This window comes from Oncorhynchus mykiss, chromosome 7 (genome assembly GCF_057628025.1).
Source record: "Oncorhynchus mykiss isolate SJ-2025 chromosome 7, ASM5762802v1, whole genome shotgun sequence".
Taxonomy (NCBI): Eukaryota; Metazoa; Chordata; class Actinopteri; order Salmoniformes; family Salmonidae; genus Oncorhynchus; species Oncorhynchus mykiss.
This window is the reverse complement of record NC_143028.1, coordinates 26037913-26059523: the sequence shown is the minus strand read 5'-3', so window position 1 is coordinate 26059523 and position 21611 is coordinate 26037913. Positions and strand designations below refer to the sequence as shown.

General features: G+C 42.3%; 1 protein-coding gene across 7 annotated transcripts in view; it reads right to left on the bottom strand.

The window, feature by feature from the left end:
• LOC110527647 (protein MTSS 1) overlaps nucleotides 1-21611 on the bottom strand; it is a 120901-nt gene that overhangs the window by 4686 nt on the left and 94604 nt on the right. For 3 of the 7 annotated variants that reach the window (XM_021609059.3, XM_090240579.1, XM_090240581.1), the window contains exons 8-11: nucleotides 21046-21153; nucleotides 20745-20842; nucleotides 14708-14804; nucleotides 347-472 (exon numbers count right to left, since the gene is read on the bottom strand). In XM_021609059.3, the coding sequence (XP_021464734.3) occupies nucleotides 347-472; nucleotides 14708-14804; nucleotides 20745-20842; nucleotides 21046-21153 (429 nt within the window). Of the gene's footprint in view, nucleotides 1-346; nucleotides 485-14183; nucleotides 14337-14707; nucleotides 14805-20744; nucleotides 20843-21045; nucleotides 21154-21611 lie in introns of all 7 variants that reach the window. The other 4 variants (XM_021609060.3, XM_021609056.3, XM_090240580.1 and 1 more) reach the window with 2 other exon arrangements.

Here is a 21611-nt window from a genome sequence, read left to right as displayed (position 1 = left end):
TATTAAGAACAAATTCTTATTTCCAATGATGGCCTACTAAATATTACTGCCTATATTTAATGTTATATAACTTTTTGCTATATATTTAGCCTGGAGTAATGCCTATGTAATGCAAAGAGTTGCCATCATTTCCTTGTGGAAATATTTCTTAAGTTATCATACAATCAATTAATTATTAATGGATTACAAAAAGGTTGGTTTGTTTGTCAATGATTCAGAAACGGTGGAACATACTGCACCGGTGCTTATTCGAATTAATCATTGACCACACATCAAAGTACAAACTGATAAGCATTCTTACTATTGTGTGTGTGTGTGTGTGTGTCCGTTTGTGTGTATGTGCTACCTTTCCGGATGTGGACAAGGTGCGCACTCTCTCTCCGTGCTGTGTGTAGGCGTTGTGTGGAGGGGGCATGGCCGTGCCATTCTCTGTGCCCGGCCCGATCTGCCCCGACCACGGCCCGCTCAACTCCTGAAACAAATACTAACAATATCACATTGTGCCACTGCCCACATATTGATATATTCTATACATATTCTTTATATAGATACACCATTAAGTACAAGACACATTCTATAATCACTGTTGGACAATTAGATACAGACACTGTTACACGGTATACCGAAAGTTCGGTACTTTTTTCCCCCTTATCTGTTTAATGGCTTACCGTAAGTTGCCTATATGCAGCCAAAACAGAAAGAGGAATACAGAGACTTACGAGAGCAGCACTGCCCCCTCAATACTCTGAGCCTGCCTGGCAGGGTTGGTCCTACAAAGCCAGAGCCCCCTAATGGGAGAGCATAACATACAAGGAAATTCTCAAAGCTGCTATTGAGAACCTTGATGACCTTTAACCTAGCCTGTGGGGATTCCAGTAGGGTACCCCAACCCAGGTAGTGGCAGTTCTGGCAACACTGGATGCAGTAACCCATGGGGAGGGGGTCACACTCGGACATTCAGAAAGGGGGTATATTATTGTGACCCTGGTGGCACAAAATAATCAAAGGTCTGTCTGCACAGAGATGCTTGGGAAAATGGTCACAACGGGGGACTAGTGTGTGTGTGTGTGTGTGTGTGTTTCAGGGGAACGTGGTGGATCTGATCTCCATCACCTGGACTTGACAATGGTTAATCAAATCTCCCCATTTTTGCCAATTTTGCACTGTTAAATAAATAAATGAATAAATAAATAAATAATGGTCTGATGGTGATGTGGACATACTCGGTATACACATCCCAAAATAAATAAATTATCTCACTCCACTATTTTTATAGAAAGTTAGCAAAAATAGATATGATCTTGCTGCCATGTAAATACCTGTTTATTTGTGGAAAATCACCCGGATGAACTATTTAGTCATATCCCAGTTTACCTATTTGCTTATGGTCTTGCCTACACCTAGAAAACAGTTATTTAAATTACATTTATTTGGAACAGCATGCCAGAAAAAATTAAACGGGCCTATTTATAATGACTATGAATTCAGAGGGCAGAAATGATTAAATATTAAAGCATTAGACTGCTCACTAAAGGCTTCAGTCATACAAAAGCTATACTTAAATCCTAACGGGTTCTCTAGCAAATGAATAAGAATGTCTCACCCCATGTTCAAGAATGACCTTTTTCCCTTTATTCAAAGGAAAGAAAATCTCCAAAATATATTTATTTTTAAAACAAGCCATGGAAAGTTGATTGCAATTTCAATTTAATCCACCAGAAAAAACACAGAACAAAGAATACAACAAATATTGTGGTTGAACTCAAATATACTAATAGAATAAACAAATATATACCTTAAATAGGACTTTGTAGTTGTCACACATGCAGCTAACAACTATATGGAAATGTCTGCTCTACCCAAAATTACAACGAACTAATTGCAGCATTACCGCAAAAAATGGAAGAGGAAAGTGGAAGGGGGAAAAAGTAGGGAACTTGTATTAAAGACTATAATTGGTTAAAGAAAATTGTGATAAACAAAAAAGTATACCATTTTCATTTAAGGACCCCAAAATGTACAGCTGTGCCATATAGATTGCAAAAAAGTTAGGAAGAGATTTTCGACCTACCGATTCCATGGCACATGGTCTATGAACTGTTATGCAAAACGTCACCGGATTCAAAACTTTGAATTTTTTAATTATACAAACTTCTTGCAACAATGTTATATAAACTCAGCAAAAAAATAAGCATTCTCTCACTGTCAACTGTGTTAATATTCAGCAAAATTAACATGTGTAGGTATTTGTATGAACATAAGATTATGGCAACCATGGCATGGTATTCATGACAGGGAGAATTGTCCACCATGCATGATGATGTATACGGGTAAAATAGTCTAGCTAGCTACATTTCCAGATTATACACATTTCTAATTTTGATCGATTCTCAGCCTTTTGGCTAAGATCAAGAGCAAGATCGACTGCATTTTGCGCGGGATCCTCAAGGTGGTGCGATGTCGTCGTCGGCCACGTCACAGTCTGCGGCTGCTGGACTGAAGAATACGCTTCGTTTTAATTGGACAGGAAAGGAAAATTTGATGGAGAGAGTTCGTTTTGGAAAGGAAGTTCTGTTTGGACCTCTACTCCTGACAGCAGACGATGTGCACTGCCTGCAACAGAACACACCCGAGAAGTTCTACGATGTGTCTTTCTACACCATCACCCGGCTGGAGGAAGTAAGAGGGCTCTTCCGTGCGAACGCGACAGCACCCGCCCTCGTGGATTTTAAAGTTGAGTCCATGTGCAGGCACAATATGAGGGTGCTAACGGTGCATATGTTCAACCCCTGGGTCACGGAAGAAACTTTAGTGTGCTACCTCAGCCGGTATGTGACCATCTTGCCAGGAGTGAGAGACATTAAGGACGCCCTAGGCATCTGGACAGGGAAGAGGCAGTTTCGTGTGCTGCTAAAGGAGGACGAGAGCGGCCATGATGGATACCGCCATCCTCCTGCTTCGTTTTCCATCGGTGCAGACAGGGGCTACCTCATGTATGCTGGACAGCCTCGTTTCTGCAGGAAGTGTAGCACGTACGGGCACCTTGCCCTGCACACAGACAAGGTGCAGAAACTGTGGGACTATTGGACATACAATGAGGGATTGCACCGTGCCCAAGCGCTGCAGTTTGTGCAACTCAGAGGACCACCTGTTCCGTCACTGCCCGAAGGCAGTCCCCTCTTATGCCAGAGCGGTGAGCGGGAAAAGAGCGCAGAGCGGAAAAAGACCTGATGAGGGAGAAGGCATGGAACTACGCGCTATTGAGGAGATTGTGGATGAGCTAGTGATGGAGAGAGAACTGCGAGAGTCAGAGGAGAGCGGGAGTGAGACACCATCATCATCTCATGAGGAGAGAGGAGAAGCGGACAGCAGTTGGAATAAGCAAGTGGAGGAGGAGAAGGGAGAGCCCACCGCGCCCGCGGCTACCGAGAGCTGGACAACGGTGAGAGAGAGGAGAAAGTGCTCGGTGAAAAGGAAGCAGATGAGCCCTGTTTCCCCACTCATCCGCATGGAGGCGACGGAGAAGTCCGCTTTGGGGGGGGGGAAATCGCTTCATTTGTTTTGAAAGCGGGAAGTCTGAGGAGAAAAGCGAGGGAAACCTGGGCAGCGCAGAGGAGACTCTGCTATCCCTGTCAGGCGCGGCCTCCATCGAGAGCAGCGGTCTGGCACCCAGTGGGGTTCCAGCACCCACACAGATGGTGGGGGAGCATGAGGAGGAGGGCAGTGTTTTCCCGACCCCTATCTTGGTGGACAGTCCTCCGACTGGAGACCATCGTTTCCCAGACAGGCCGCCTAATGAGTTAATGTACTTAAAGTGAGTTTGGAAAATAATGTCATATTTAGATAGTTGTCTTTTTCCCTCTTTACCTCATGTCGTCTATTATTAACCTAGCTAGCATCAATGTTAGAGGGCTTAGGAACCCAGTTAAAAGGGCGACTGTTTTTTCCCATTTGTCCTCCATTCGCTTCTCTGTGTGTTTTTTTACAAGAAGTACATTTAAAAGATCAAAATGACGTGGAGAGGTTTACGCGGGAATGGGTTCAGGGAGAGTCGAGGTGGAGTGTCGGAGGGGTGCATTCTACAGGGGTTGGTGTTCTATGTGGGAATAGGGATTTAAAAATAGTAGGAAGTTTTTCGGCAGTACACGGGAGGGTTTTAATAGTAGATATCGATTGGAAGGGTAAATGTTTTAGATTTATTAATGTATATGCACCATCGACACCCAAGGAAAGGAGGGAAATGCTTAACGACCTAGACGCTATTTTTATGACAAACAGACAGGTGTTTATGGGGGGAGATTTGAATGTGTCATATGACCGAGGTAATCTAGGCGGGCATCTTGTTTAAAGTCTTATAGGTAAATATAATTTGGTTGATACTTATAGAATGGCGCATGCGGATTATCCCGGTTTCACTTGGGGAAACAGCAGGGGCTCGAGGAGCTGAATAGATTATCTGTTTGTTCCGCATGAACTCCGTGTGTCCTCCGCGTGCGTTACACCGTTTTTTTTATTCGGACCACAGTTGCCTGTCTGTTACAGTAGAATTAAAAACAATTGAATTTGGAAAAGGGTATTGGAAAATTAATCACGGCATTTTACATGACAAAACTTTTGGGACAAGATTCAGGTCTTTTTTCCAGGGCTGTGTAGCTATTGTTATTCCACTGTCATAGAGTGGTGGGAGAGCACAGAATTAAGAATCAAGATTTTTATTCAGAATTTTTGCAAAGACAAAGTACGTAATAACCACACATAACTTTATAAATTGCAGAATGAACTAAAAGATCTACACATCCAAGGAAATGTAAATGGTGGTGGGATTAGATAAAGACAAATTGGGTATCCTGCTGAAAAAGCAACACACATTATTTGAAAAGAAAGCTCGAGACTTCATTTTTAAAAGTCAGCAAGATAAGTGGGAAAATTATGAGAAGTGCTCGGCATATTTTTTCAAGCAAATTAAATCACAGGGAAAGAGGAGGACTATTTCGGCTTTATTGGACCAAGATGGGGAGATGGTTGAGGATGGAGTTGGCATGCTTGGTGTCGCTACACACCACTTTTCTCAGCTATTTCAAAAACAAACAATTGATTATGAGAAAGGGACTACATTTTTAAAATGCGTGGATGTGCATATACCTTTGGATATTAGAGACCAATTAGAAGGGGAATTGAAATTAGATGAAATTTACAGTGCCTTGCGAAAGTATGCGGCCCCCTTGAACTTTGCGACCTTTTGCCACATTTCAGGCTTCAAACATAAAGATATAAAACTCTATTTTTTGTGAAGAATCAACAACAAGTGGGACACAATCATGAAGTGGAACGACATTTATTGGATATTTCAAACTTTTTTAACAAATCAAAAACTGAAAAACTGGGCGTGCAAAATTATTCAGCCCCTTTACTTTCAGTGCAGCAAACTCTCTCCAGAAGTTCAGTGAGGATCTCTGAATGATCCAATATTGACCTAAATGACTAATGATGATAAATACAATCCACCTGTGTGTAATCAAGTCTCCGTATAAATGCACCTGCACTGTGATAGTCTCAGAGGTCCGTTAAAAGCGCAGAGAGCATCATGAAGAACAAGGAACACACCAGGCATGTCCGAGATACTGTTGTGAAGAAGTTTAAAGCCGGATTTGGATACAAAAATATTTCCCAAGCTTTAAACATCCCAAGGAGCACTGTGCAAGCGATAATATTTAAATGGAAGGAGTATCAGACCACTGCAAATCTACCAAGACCTGGCCGTCCCTCTAAACTTTCAGCTCATACAAGGAGAAGACTGATCAGAGATGCAGCCAAGAGGCCCATGATCACTCTGGATGAACTGCAGAGATCTACAGCTGAGGTGGGAGACTCTGTCCATAGGACAACAATCAGTCGTATATTGCACAAATCTGGCTTTTATGGAAGAGTGGCAAGAAGAAAGCCATTTCTTAAAGATATCCATAAAAAAGTGTTGTTTAAAGTTTGCCACAAGCCACCTGGGAGACACACCAAACATGTGGAAGAAGGTGCTCTGGTCAGATGAAACCAAAATTGAACTTTTTGGCAACAATGCAAAACGTTATGTTTGGCATAAAAGCAACACAGCTGAACACACCATCCCCACTGTCAAACATGGTGGTGGCAGCATCATGGTTTGGGCCTGCTTTTCTTCAGCAAGGACAGGGAAGATGGTTAAAATTGATGGGAAGATGGATGGAGCCAAATACAGGACCATTCTGGAAGAAAACCTGATGGAGTCTGCAAAAGACCTGAGACTGGGACGGAGAGTTGTCTTCCAACAAGACAATGATCCAAAACATAAAGCAAAATATATAATGGAATGGTTCAAAAATAAACATCCAGGTGTTAGAATGGCCAAGTCAAAGTCCAGACCTGAATCCAATCGAGAATCTGTGGAAAGAACTGAAAACTGCTGTTCAAATGCTCTCCATCCAACCTCACTGAGCTCGAGCTGTTTTGCAAGGAGGAATGGGAAAACATTTCAGTCTCTCGATGTGCAAAACTGATAGACATACCCCAAGCGACTTACAGCTGTAATCGCAGCAAAAGGTGGCGCTACAAAGTATTAACTTAAGGGGGCTGAATAATTTTGCACGCCCAATTTTTCAGTTTTTGATTTGTTAAAAAAACGTTTGAAATATCCAATAAATGTCGTTTCACTTCATGATTGTGTCCCACTTGTTGTTGATTCTTCACAAAAAAATACAGTTTTATATCTTTATGTTTGAAGCCTGAAATGTGGCAAAAGGTCGCAAAGTTCAAGGGGGCCGAATACTTTCGCAAGGCACTGTATATGGCACTGAAGAGCATGAAAGATAAAAGTACCAGGAGTGGAAGGGCTCTCTAAAGAGTTTTACATAGTTTTTTGGGATATAATTGGATGTCATCTGTTGGAAGTGTTTAGAGGTATATTTGGTTTAGAGCATATGGGAGTTTCGATGTGTGAGGGGGTAATCTCTCTACTGTATAAAAAGGGAGACCCCAAGACATTAGCAAATTGGAGACCTTTAACAATATTGTGTGTTGACTATAAATTATTAAGCAAAGCCGTAACTAATCGCCTATCTTCTGCCATGGCATATGTTATTGGTTTAGATCAAACATGTGGTGTGGTGGGGAGAAGATTAACCTGGAACTTGCAATTGCACAGAGACGTTCAAGCCTATTTAGAGAAAAGGCACCTACCAGCTATTACTGTGAATTTGGACCAGGAAAAAGCCTTTGACATGGTAAACCATGAGTTTTTGTTTAGAATTATGGAAAAATTTGGGTTTGGAAATAATTTTATGAAATGGGTAAAAATTCTGTATAGTAATGTGGGTAGCAGGGTAAATATTAATGGGAATATTGGAAATGTTATCAAGCAATTACGAGGTGTCAGACAGGGTGACCCTCTATCTGCTCCATTGTATGTATTATATATTGAACCTTTCGCATGCGCAATTAGGAAAAATTATAACATCAAAGGCATCATTTTACCTGGAGGGGATATGCTAAAAATATCGCAATATGCGGACGACAGTTTTATATTTACGAGACGACCTGAGCTTGAAAGAGTCTATCAAAGTCATTGATGAATTCTCTGTTGCGTCTGGGTCGAAGATAAACAAGAATAAAACAGAAATAAAATATTTGGGACAGTGGAAAAGGACAACGGACCAGTTATGTGGTTTGACTGTGTACACAGGACCAATGGTTGTGATATCTTTCGGAAATTAAATTAAAGATGACATGTTTAATTGGAAAGAAAAACTATCAATTAATAAAAGATTGGGACTGTGGAAAGTCATCTTTTAGTGGGAAGGTGTTAGTGCTGAAGGCGGACATTCTGCCTTCATTACTTCACCTTGTCTATGTGTTTCCCATGCCGGTGTCACTAAGAAAAACTTTCATACGGGTACTGTTTAATTCCTTTTTGGGGGGATATGAGTACATCCGTAGAGATCGGATGTACCAGCCTAAAGAGGCTGGTGGAAGGGATTTTCCTCATATTCCTCTCAAGCTAGATGCGTTGTTCTACTCAAACATTTGTTGTCTTTTGTCGTCTTCTGTACACAAATGTCACATTTTAATAAAATTCTGGCTGTCTGTACCGTTAAGATTCATGGTGAAGTGGGATAATAGTAAGCCAAAAGCTGAAATTATCCCGTTACATTTTAAGAAAATAGTGGAATGGGCAAGGAAAACCCCTGTCTGCAAAGTAAAGGAAAATGTAATCAACCACAGATTGCTATACGCGAAATTAATAGAAAATTGTCGTCCTAGAGACGGATTACCAATATCGCCTTCCACCTGGATACGGACACAATTAAAAGGGTTAGACAACAGACTGAAAGATTTTAATTGGCTTGTTTTACACAGACGTCTTCCGGTCCGTTCAACTTTACACGATCATAATTTGACACATGGACAATTGTTTCGCAATCGATTCCACATGTTTTATGGGAATGTTCTTTTGCTCAATCAGTTTGGGGAAAAAGTCAACAATTTTTTGAGATTTAAAAAAAACATTGATTATGAAGGGGTTGCCAAACTTGAAATAAAAAATGTGGAAAGGGTGCAATTATTAGCATTAGTGACTCTGGTATCCCTTATCAAGACCAAACTTTGGGAGTCCAGATGTGGTGCAGTTAATGACACCCTCAAGTGGTCACCGACGGGATTGGTTCAATTTATAAAACAGGAAGTTTGGAAAAGAATACAATTCGAAATAGATAAAGGGGGCATTGCATCAGTAAAACCGAGATGGAAAGGGATTTACCCGTCATTGTAAATGTTTTTATAACCAAAATATAATTGTATCACATAGGTACAATTGAAATGTAAACTAACCCTTTGTAGATATTTGATATACACTGAGGTTTATCCAGAGTGCATTTTGGCATATGTATATATTTTTATTTATAGAATTGTTTGTATTGTTTTTGGAGATTGTTAGAGGCATGTTAATCTTGAATATAGGCCAATAATACTGGTCAGGTTCTGGAGAACAGCACTTTTTTTTTAGGAGTTTTGATATTCTTATATTGTTACGGTAATTTTTGATACTGTTTGTAAGTATCCATATTATGTACAACGTTATGCACTGAATTTGTATTTGAATGTGAAATGAAAATAAAAATTATTTTTCAAAAAAAAAAAAAATACACATTTCTAATTTTGACAGAAAGTGATTTCATTTCAAGCTAAAGTATAGCTGGCTGGCTCCCTAGCTAATTTTACGTGTATGATATTATTCGCATCCCAGAGATGTTTGCTTGGGTAGTTAGAGGCTAATGTTAGCTAGCTAACATTGAACCTGGTTGGTTAGCTCCCAGCAGATTCATGCAGGGCGTGGTAACGTTATGAGTTGGCACTATGTTCATTGTTGTTTAACTAGCTAATGTTAGCTGGCTGGCTCGCTAGCTAACGTTACGTGTATGATCTTACACATTGTTTACCTAGCTAGGTTCATTCTTTCCTAGCTAGCCAGCTAGCTATGTCTTAAGCTAAAGTGCACTGTTAGCTAGCTAGCGAACATTAGCTGGATAGCTCCCAAGTGGACGTTATTATTCATTTCCAAGAGCTGTTTGCTTTTCTAGTTAGAGCCTAATGTTAGCTAGCTAACATTGAATCTGGATGGTTAGCTCCCAGCACTGTGGCCTTGTTGGCACTTTGTTCATTGTTTAACTAGCTAACGTTAGCTGGCTGGCTTGTTAGCTAATGTGACGTGCATGATATTATTCATATCCCAGATCCGCTTGCTTGGCTAGTTAGAGACTAATGTCACCTAGCTAACATTGAACCTGATTGGTTAGTGCCCAGCAGATTCATACAGGGTAGTAACAACATGATTTGGCACTATGTTCATTGTTGTTTAACTAGCTAACATTAGCTGGCTTGCTAGCTAACGTTACGTGATGTGTATGATCCGAGTATGCCAGAGTGCAGAATAACTGAAGAATTTAGAAAACGCACAACACCCGTTGAATATGGCCGGTGTCAGTAAAAGTTGGAAAAAAAACAATGAAATTGTTGCCAGCTGAGCTGGTTAGGCTCTGAAGTGTCAAGTGTGCGCTCTGAACGCCCCGAGAGCTAAACGAGATGGGTGGGGCTAAAGCTTTAAGAGGGTGTGAACGATGCTGAATGTGGGTGTAGACAAAGAATAGCTTTCAGTAGGTACCAAAACATTCAAAAAAGGCAATTTTCTCAAAAGTGAGTTTACACATTTTTCAACTTTCAAAGCAGAATTACTTTCCCATTGCTCCTCAAAAATGCAGTGTGTGCTATACCCTTTTGTTGCTCTACTTTAATCTAATGTAAAAAACACAATTTCAAATTTTGCTACATTCAACCGATTTGAGCCGGTTGGTCACATTTGAGTGTTATGAAATAAAAGTGAACTATACCTGACAAGTATGAGTGGTTTAGGTTAATTTCTCATCCTTTGTAGGCTCTGCGCATTTGCTGATCTACTGTTAGCTGATGTTTATTTTGCAAGCTACCGGTAGAAACTTTGTAAAGTTGGCTAAACATATTGGAAAGTTAACCGAATTATACTGTTTTCTTCAACCAACATAGTTTTACCTAGCCTACGTTGGTTTAACCATGATTGCTGCTGACAGACATGATAGGCAACATTGACTGATGGACCAAATCAAATTGGCTAGCTAGCAAATAACAGATCCCTTCAATACTGCTAGAAAACAAGTTAACTTTCAGGGGATAAACTAGATGGCTATATCCAAATATTGCTTGATTTGTTTGCCATCTTTAGTGGTGATGACAGTAGTCCGATTAACAACTTGCCAATGTCAAGATCTTCCCAAAAGCCACATTCTATTATAAATACATACACATTGAAGACAGCTCATGCAAAAACAAAACAAGCAGTGGCCTGTTTGATGTGACAGAAGTGAAAGTCATTTTGACAATAAATAATATGGAACAGAGGTGAACATATCCGGGCAGGCCGGCAGGGCCACTTAACACTGAATGAACAGGATGTAGACACAAGGAAGAGCACTGGGAAGGGCAGCGAGACTATCACAGGGACTGGAGGAAGTTAGAGGCACTAAATACTATATATACATAGCACTATATACACAAAGTTATGTGGATACCCCTTCAAATGAGTCGAATTGGCTATTTCAGCCACCCCCGTTGCTTACAGGCGTATAAAATTGAGTGCTGTTATTGTGAAGTGGAAATATCTAGGAGCAACAACAGCTCAGCCGCGAAGTGGTAGGCTACACAAGCTCACAGAACGGGACCTCAGTGCTGATGCGGGTAAAAATGGTCTGTCCTCAGTTGAAACACTCACTACCAAGTTCCAAACTGCCTCTGGAAGCAATGTCAGCACAATAATTATTAGTCGTGAGCTTCATGAAATAGGTTTCCATGGCCGAGCAGCTGCACACAAGCCTAAGATCACCATGGGCAATGCCATGCGTCGGGTGGAGTGGTTTAAAGCTGGAAGCCATTGGACTCTGGAGCAGTGGAAACGCGTTCTCTGGAGTGACAAATCATGCTTCACCATCTGGCAGTCCAACGGACAAATCTGGGTTTGGCGGATGCCAGGAGAACGCTACCAGCCTCAATGCATAGTGCCAACTGTAAAGTTTGGTGGAAGAGGAATAATGGTCTGGGGCTGGATTTCATGGTTAAGGCTGGGGCCCTTAGTTCCAGTGAAGGGACATCTTAAAGCTACAACATACAATGGCATTCTAGACGATTATGTGCTTCCAACTTTGTGGCAACAGTTTGGTAAAGCCCTTTCCTGTTTTAACATGACAACGCCCATGTACGCAAAGCGAGGTCCATACAGAAATGATTTGTCGAGATTGGTAATGAAGAACTTGACTGTCCTGCACAGAGCCCTGACCTCAACTCCATCAAACACCTTTGGGATGAATTGGAACGCAGACTGTGAGCCAGGCCAAATCCCCCAACATTAGTGTCCCACACAATCACACATCCTCCTCCATGCTTCACGGTGGGAACCACACATGCGGGGATCATCGTTCACTTACTCTGCGTCTCACAAAGACACGGCAGTTGAAACCAAAAATCTCAAATTTGGACTCATCAGACCAAAGGACAGATTTCCACTGGTTTAATGTCCATTGCTCGTGTTTCTTGGCCCAAGCAAGTCTCTTCTTATTATTGGTGTCCTTTAGTAGTGGTTTCATTGCAGCAATTCAACAATGAAGGCCTGATTCACGCATTCTCCTCTGAACAGTTGATGTTGAGATGTGTCTGTTATTTGAACTCTGTCAAGCAGATTTTCCTGTGGCGTTTCTCATGAGCCAGTTTCATCATAGAGCTTGATGGTTTTTGCGACTGCACTTGAAGAAACTTTCAAAGTTCTAGAAATGACTGACCTTCATGTCTTAAAGTAATGATGGAATGGTGTTTCTCTTTGCTTATTTGAGCTGTTCTTGCCATAATATGGATTTGATCTTTTAACAAATAGGGCTATCTTCTGTATACCACCCCTACCTTGTCACAACACAACTGATTGGTCCAACTGCATTAAGGAAGGAAATAAATTCCACAAATTGACTTTGAACAAGGCACACCTGTTCATTTAAATGCATTCCCGGTGACTACCTTATGAAGCTGGTTGAGAAAATGCCAAGAGTGTGCAAAGCTGTCATCAAGGCAAAGGGTGGCTATTTGAAGAATCTCAAATATATTTGATATGTTTAACACTTCTTGGGTTACTACATGATTCCATATGTGTTATTACAGAGTTGATGTCTTCACTATTATTCTACAATGTAGAAATAGAAAAAATAAAGAAAAACCCTTGAATGAGTAGGTGTGTCTTTTGACTGGTACTGTACACATACACACAAATATACACATATACAGTTGAAGTCTGAAGTTTACATACACTTAGATTGGAGTCATTATAACTCGTTTTTCAAACACTCCAAATTTCTTGTTAACAAACTATAGTTTTGGCAAGTCGGTTAGGACAACTTGTGCATGACAAGTCATTTTTCCAACAATTGTTTACAGACAGATTATTTCACTTATAATTCACTGTATCACAATTCCAGTGGGTCAGAAGTTTACATACCGTAATTTCCAGACTATAAGCCGCTACTTTATTCCCACACTTTGAACCTCGCGGTTTATACAATGACGCTGGTCACATAATGTGACGTAAATCGAGCGCGCTCAAACTTCCCATCATTCTGATTACGGTAGTAATTTTGTCACCCTCATCATGGCAAAGATACGGAGAAATGCATATGATGTAGCTTTCAAGTTGAAGGCGATCGATCTGGCTGTTGGAAAAGGAAATAGAGCTGCTGCACGGGAGCTTGGCCTTAATGAGTCGATGATAAGACGTTGGAAAGAAGCGTGAGGAACTGACTCAGTGCAAAAAGACAACAAAAGCTTTCAGAGGGAAGAAAAGCAGAAATTTGGAGGAAAAAGTGGGAGGCTTGCAAGCCAAAGAACACCATCCCAACCGTGAAGCACGGGGGTGGCAGCATCATGTTGTGGGGGTGCTTTGCTGCAGGAGGGAATGGTGCACTTCACAAAATAGATGGCACCATGAGGAGGAAACTTACGTGGATATATTGAAGCAACATCTCAAGACATCAGTTAGGAAGTTAAAGCGTGGTCGCAAATGGGTCTTCCAAACGGACAATGACCTCAAGCATACTTCCAAAGTTGTGGCAAAATGGCTTAAGGACAACAAAGTCAAGGTATTGGAGTGTATGTAAACTTCCGACTTCAACTGTATATAAAAAATAACACACACACACACACACACACACACACACGACAGAATTACTATATTAGCACAGTAGCTATTACACAGTCAACTGTTACTGTTCTAGGAGCAATAGCTTTTAGACCTTCAGGAGGCAGCTAGTAGGGTTATAGAGAACTTCAAGTTGATCATTTTACATTTCCAGTGGGCAGCAGGTCAAAGTAAGGGCTAATAGTAAATTATCCAAAGCTGTTTATCTCACTCTCACACAGATACAGTACTCTCACATACCCACACAGTAACAGACAGACACTGGATACATTCATTTGACAGAACTGGACAAATACAGACAACACGCATTATGCACACACATGTTTACATGGGGGCCATGAGTGGGGGTTTACGCCACAGTGGGTATACAGGGGGCCAGTAAGGGGGTGTGTGTTCTCACAGTGGTGTCTCTGTGGCTGGTTTGGCTGGTAGAGCGGACATGGGTGCGGTGGGCACCAGAGCGGGCGGAGATGGTTGGCGAGTTGCCCTCGCTGAGGGAGCGCGCGGTACCGTCCCAGCCCTCAAAGCGTGCCAACGGACTGGGCGAGCGGCGCTACACACGAAGGGACGACGGGAAGAGGGATAGAGAGAAAATGGTTTGTGTTTCAAGCAGCGGAAGTTGTAACTCAGGTTGAGGGAGGGGGCCAGACAGAGCAACGTCTTTCTTTTATACTGTTTACTGGGGTTTAGATAAAACAGTACTCAAGTTAAGGGCAATAGTTTGAACTTTGACTGTAAGAATGATTTAATATACTATGCTGTAGTGGACTGAAGTTTTCTTTCAAATTTGTTGAAATCAAGCCCCCTGGGCAAAAGTGCAGCAATGGGGTGAGATTATGATTGATGCATTTGAAAAATTCAGCAGCCAAAATAATAAAGGGCACATAGGAGCATTTCAAAATGGAGAAAGTCAGTCAGTCTTACCTGTGCTGGGTACATGGAGGGCAGGCAAAGGTGAATGCTGTCCACCGAGGTAGCGATGGAGTCCAGAGAGGGGACGTACCTAATAGAGTTGTAGTTACTGAGAGAGTGAGACAGTTTGTGGAAGAGAAATAAATAATATTAATGAAAAGGGAAATAAGAGAAATAAAAAAGGAGAGAAAGACAACAAGTCATACAAACCTGGCACCATTACATCTGAAATAGAGCCAAGCGACAGACAGTGTGTGAACAAACTTCAGAAAAAAATGTAAACTATTTTTTTTAAGGAACTCAGTCCGGCTTTCAACTTACTCTTGAAAGTTGTAATAGTAGAATGCACAAGGTTCAATCTCGAAATGTAGTGCATCATCAGTTTTCCTCATCATGTCAGTCATTAGAGCAGGGGTTCCCAAACTTTTTCACTCGGTGCCCCCCCCCAGCATTGGGGACCACCCCGCCCCCCCGAACGCGCGACTTCTATTTCTATGTGCACAAGCACTGTTCATGACAAATTGTTCACCTCTCGTTGGTGGAGAGAATTTTGCAGGGTTAAAACGCATTTCCTGCCATTCTACACATTTTGTCATGGGGTGCAAAGAAAATGTTCCAGTTTTAAAGCACATTTTCTTGCAAATCTTTACATTTTGCCATGTCTAATGTGTATTCATGTGATATTTGAGTGATACAATTTACAACAATAACTAGGGACAGATTATTTATTTTTTGAATCATTAACTGACATGGGCTAGTTGATCTGGAGTTATAAAGAGTTATAAATAGCTAAGGTATGCAATGACTAACATGACAAGAGAAAGTGGGGCCCCGAGTGAAAAAGTTAACCCTGAAGGAGCTGCAAAGCAAAGCTCCACAGCAGAGATTGGAGTATCTGTCCATAGGACCACTTTAAGCCATACACTCCACAAGGCTGGCTTTATGGAAGAGTGACCAGAAAAAAGCCATTGCTTAAAGAACACAATAAGCGAACACATTTGCCAAAAGGCAAGAGGGAGACTCCCCAAACATATGGAAGAAGGTACTCTGGTCAGATGTGACTAAAATTGAGCTTTTTGGAAATCAAGGAAAACGCTATGTCTGGCGCAAATCCAACACCTCTTCACCCGAGAACACCATCCCCACAGTGAAGCATGGTGGTGGCAGCATCATGCTGTGGGGATGTTTTTCCATCGGCAGGGACTGGGAAACTGGTCAGAATTGAAGGAATGATGGACAGCGCTAAATACTATGAAATTCTTGAGGGAAACCTGTTCCACTCTTCCAGAGATTTGAGACCGGGATGGAGGTTCACATTCCAGCAGGACAATGACCAGAAGCATACTGCTAAAGCAACACAAGTGGTTTAGGGGAAACATTTAAATGTCTTGGAATGGCCTAGTTAAAGCCCAGACCTCAATCCAATTGAGAATCTGTGGTATGACTTAAAGATTGCTGTACACCAGTGGAACCTATCCGACTCGAAGGAGCTGGAGCAGTTTTGCCTTGAAGAATGGGCAGAAATCCCAGTGTCTAAATGTGCCAAGCTTATAGAGACATACCCCAAGAGACTTCCAGCTGTAATATCTGCAAAAGGTGGTTCTATAAAGTATTGACTTTGGGGGGGGGGGGGGGGGGTAGTTATGCACGCTCAAGTAATTTTTTTTGGTCTTATTTCATATTTTGCATCTTCAAAGTGGTAGGCATGTTGTGTAAATCAAATGATACAAACCCCCAATAATTCCAGGTTGTAAAGGTAACAAAATAGTAATAATGCCAAGGGTAGTGAATACTTTTGCAAGGCACTGTAGTTCTGTCCTTGAGCTGTTCTGTATTATGTTTCATGTTAAGGAAGAGTAGCTGCTGCTTTTGCAACAGCTAATGGGGATCCTAATAAAATACCATCCTCTGACATGTAATGAACAATTCCTTCTGAAATTAACCTATTGAGTCGGTGGATAACTGATGTATTGGAAACTGCACACGGACACCGTGGTCCTTTTTTCTGATATAAAGAGCTGCACATTTTGATGTGTCTTACTTCATTGTATGTTTTCTGGTTAATGTATTTTTGAAATGGTACATTAGGTTGTCTAGTCATAACATTCAGATGCAGTAGATGGTGTAGAATACAGTATATACACATATGAGTAGTGTAGGATATGTAAACATTATATAAAGTGACGTTATTTAAAGTGACTAGTGATACCTTTGTTAAGTCTAATTATTTAAGTGGCCAGAGATTTGAGTCTATGTTGGCAGCAGCTATGTAAGTGGGAAACTGGTTAGTGATGTTAAACAGCCATCACTATGTTAGTGATGGCTGTTTAACAGTCTGATGGCCTTGAGATAGAAGCTGTTTTTCCGTCTCTTGGTCCCAGCTTTGACGCAACTGTACTGACATCGCCTTCTGGATGATAGCGCGGTGAACAGGCTGTGGCTCGGGTGGTTGTTGTCCTTGGTGATATTTTTTCCTTCCTGTGACATCGGGTGCTGCTGGAGGGCAGGTAGTTTGCCCCCGGGGATGTGTTGTGCAGACCGCACTACCCTCTGGAGAGACCTGCGGTTGTGGGCGCGGTAAGCAAATTGGAGGGGGTCTAGGGTATCAGGTAGGGTGGAGGTGAAATGATCCTTGACTCGTCTCTCAAAGCACTTCATGATGACAGAAGTGAGTGCTACAGGGCGATAGTTATTTAGTTCAGTTACCTTAGCTTTCTTGGGAACAGGAACATCTTGAAGCATGCGGGGACAACAGACTGGGCTAGGGATGGTTAAATATGTCCGTAAACACACCAGCCAGCTGGTCTGTGCATGCTCTGAGTACGTGGCTAGGGATGCTGTCTGGGCCGGTAGCCTTGCGAGGGTTAACAAGTTTTAAATGTTTTATTCACGTTGGCCACGGAGGAGGAGAGCCCACAGGCTTTGGTAGTGGGCCGTGTTAGTGGCACTGCATTGTCCTCAAAGTGTGCAAAGAAGTTATTTAGTTTGTCTGGAAGCAAGACGATGTCCTCAACGGGGCTGGTTTTCTTTTTGTAATCTGTGATTGACTGTAGACCCTGACACATATGTCTCATGTTTGAGCTTTTGAATTGCGACTCTACTTTGTCTCTATACTGATGCTTTGCTTGTGTGATTGCCTTGCGGAGGGAATAGCTGCACTGTTTGTATTTGGTCATGTTTCCGGTCGCCTTGCCATGATTAAAAGCGGTGGTTCGCGCTTTCAGTTTTGCGCCAATGTTGCCATCAATCAACGGTTTCTGGTTAGGTAAGGTTTTAATGGCCTGCATTTGCCTCATGCAGGGCGACGCAGCACGACACATCTTCATCGATCCAGAGCATCTCAAACATGCTCAATGGGTGACGTGTCTAGTGAGTATGCAGGCCATGGAAGAATTTTCCAAGAATTGTGTTCAGATCCTTGCAACATGGCCTGTGCATTAGCATGCTAAAACACGAGGTGATTGCAGCAGATGAATGGCAATGATGAATCACAGTATCTGTCCATTCAAATGGCCATAGATAAAATGCAATTGTGTTCGTTCTCTGTAGCTATGCCTGCCCATACCATAACCCCACAATGGGGCACACGTTGACATCAGGAAACCACTCTCCCACACAATGCTATACAACGCTATTTGCCATCTGCCCTGTACAGTAGAAACCGGGATTCATCCGTGAAGAGCACACTTCTCTAGTGTGCCAGTGGCAATCAAAGGTGATAATTTGCCCACTGAAGTCGGTAACGACACCTAACTGCAGTCAGGTCAAGACCCAGTTGAGGACAACGAGCACACAGATGAGCTTCCGGTTGGACGTACTGCCAGATTCTCAAAAATGACATTGAAGGCGGCTTATGGTAGAGAAATTAACATTCAATTATCTGGTAACAGCTCTGGTGGACATACCTGCAGTCAGCATGCCAATTGTAAGCTCCCTCAAAACTTGAGACATCTGTATCATTGTGTTGTGTGACAAACCTGCACAATTTAGAGAGAGGCCTTTTATTGTCCCCCAGCACAAGGTGCACCTGTAATATTATCATGCTGTTTAATCAGCTTCTTGATATGCCACACCTATCAGGTGGAAGGATTATCTTGGCAAGGAGAAATGCACACTAACAGGGATGTACATTTCTGGGATCTTTTATTTGAGCTCATGGGAAACATGGGACCAACACTTTACATGTTGAGTTAATATTTTGCTCAGTGCATAAGTCAGAAGTATGATGAAGATATAAAGTAGGGACTCTAGCAAGCCCCATTAATAAAGCCTCTTCTTCTTTTGTAGCTCCCAAGGCAGCACCCTGAATACCATGTTGACAGAGGTATGCAGTCACGCTCTCGTCATGTTTTGCAGTCAGGTGTAGTTTTGCAGTTAGGTGTAGTTTTGCAGTTAGGTAATGTTCCAAATGGCACCCTATTCCCTATCTAGTACACTACTTTCAGCCCATGGGGCTCTGGTCAAAAATACTGCACTATGTAGGTAGAAGGGTGCCATTTGGGACACATACTAAATCAAACTGTGTGAATCCAATCATGGACTTTGGTGTACTGGCCATCCAAATAGCTAAAAGTAGATGGCCTGGTTTGAATGTGTAAATGATCTGCTACATCAACACACTGCAGGACTTGAGCATAGTAGTAGTTTAGAGAAACGTTTGACTGCTTAAGTGGAAACTGAGCTCTGCCAGTGGAGAGTTGTCAGAAGAGACTGTAGTGGAAACTACCGCTCTCAATGACTATCCCAAACAGGCTGGACCAATGAGGGCTGTGGTGTGTGTGTGCTTGTATGAGTTCCAAAGAGAGGACTGCAAAGCCAAGTTGACAGGAAACCCACTAAGCCAACTCAACCTCAAACTGTTGCAATTTTTTATACTGTAGTTTGATATTTACTGTACATTATAGAGGTCTTGTTGACACCTTTAGCTAACCAAAGAGCGTAATGAATGTCATACATCATCAATTACAATAGCAATACATATAATCACATTCAAATAAACTTTGACTCGTACTTAGCTGTGTTTAGGTGCATTGGACAAGGGTTCGGATGAGGTACACTTTGGAGTTTTATTTGGAGAGTACCCCATGAAGACTGGAGATCTAAGCCTAGTCATTCTCCCACTTGCCTGCTCACCCTTCTACCCTCTCTATGATGGAGGAAGTCATCCACCCACCCTCCCTACCCCAATCAGCTCCTGTTCAGTTTTGGCTGTGGCATGGACGACCAGTATACTCCTCCCCCCACCATGGGATACACACACACACACACATTCCCCTCTTATACACAGTGAGATGAAATCCGGAACATGTGTTTGTGTCTGCACACAGTAGAGGCTTGCTGCAGACATCCTGAGTGAGATGAAGCCAAGTGTGTGTGTGCTCCATGCATGCGTGTGTGTGTGTCATCCCAGGCCATTCCATGGTAAGCAGACAGGACACATGGGTGACAGACTGTCTGCAGCCGCCACGCCCCACTATTCTTCCCTTCCCTTGGCTCCACTTCACATGTCCCCTCGGAACTTTACTCAGTCACCTGCTCTCTTTATCATCCCTCCCCTATCTCCCCCTCCTTCATCCCTCTCCAAGGCTGCGTTCCAAATGGCACACTATTCCCTACACACTGCACTACTTTTGACTTGGCTCTGGCCAAAAGTAGTGCAGTATTTAGGGAATAGGGTGCCATTTAGGGATCAAATGTTTAACTAAACCCTATTACGGGAGCACACTTCCTGAGCTTGCTCCAGTCAGTGGAACTGTGATAGCACAGACACACTGAACTTCACTTAGCTGCTCCTACTATCCATTTGATCCAGTTTCTCTTCCTGCACCGCCCCAATTTGGTAAGCTCTCTAAATATCAAGACGGCCCCCATGCAGTGTCAAAGGCAGGGACTTTGGTGTGAAGCAGTGTGCGTATGTGTGCCCATACTTAGTACCTGAGTACTTAGTGTAGTGTGTGTGTACACAAGTGTTGGAAAGTTTGTGTATGAGTAAGAATGTGTGAGTACGTGTGTGTGATTTGTGTTTTTGCGTGTGTGTGTGTTTAGCTACCTGCTGATGCTGCTCTTGCGGGACAGCGTGTTGCTGGGGGAGGCAGGGGGCGTCTGGTAACTGTAGCTGTATTCAGATCCCTTCAGATCCAAGATCACCTGTTGAGTGGGGAGAAAAAAATAATGTGTGAGAATGAGTACATGGAACAGTGGGAATATCTAACACTGTGTGTGTGTGTGTGTGTGTGTATGTATGTGGTTAAGTGTATTTGGGAAGGTATATTGATGTCTCTGTGTGTGGTGCGAACAAGTGTGTGTGTGTGTGTGTGTGTGTGTGTGTGTGTGTGTGTCATCCAGCTTACCTGTTCGCTGGCGAGGGGCAGTTTGCTGGGCTCGGCCGTCAGGCTGCTCAGGTCTTCTAGGATGGTCTGCAGGTGGGTCACTTCTCCCAGCATGCTAATCTCATGATCCTGTACACACAACCACAGATCAGACACACACAACCAATCACCAAAAACCACAGCGCTGCCCATAACCACAGATCCCAGACACAACTATCAGTTACAAATAGCCCCTAGTAACAAGGCTTGGGCGGTATATCAGGGTAATTGGTTTTTCAATACCGTCAAAACTATTACTTTCAAGTTTTTCCAATACATGTGTATATTTGTAGCTATTTATTTAGTAAATACCAGCAGTCAACTTGTGCAATACGTTAGGAGATAAAGCAGATCACGTTATTTTGCATTTTGAAGCTTACTTAGTTCCCCAGAACAGTTGAGCCAGTCACATGTTTGTAAATAAGACAAGGAGACAAAGCGGGAGCAGGTGAGTCCAGCTGCGTATTGACACGGGTGACGTTTTATATTGAAAGTGACTTTTTTTGCTTCAATAGAGTGATGAGGAAGGTGCAACTATACTTTTCCTT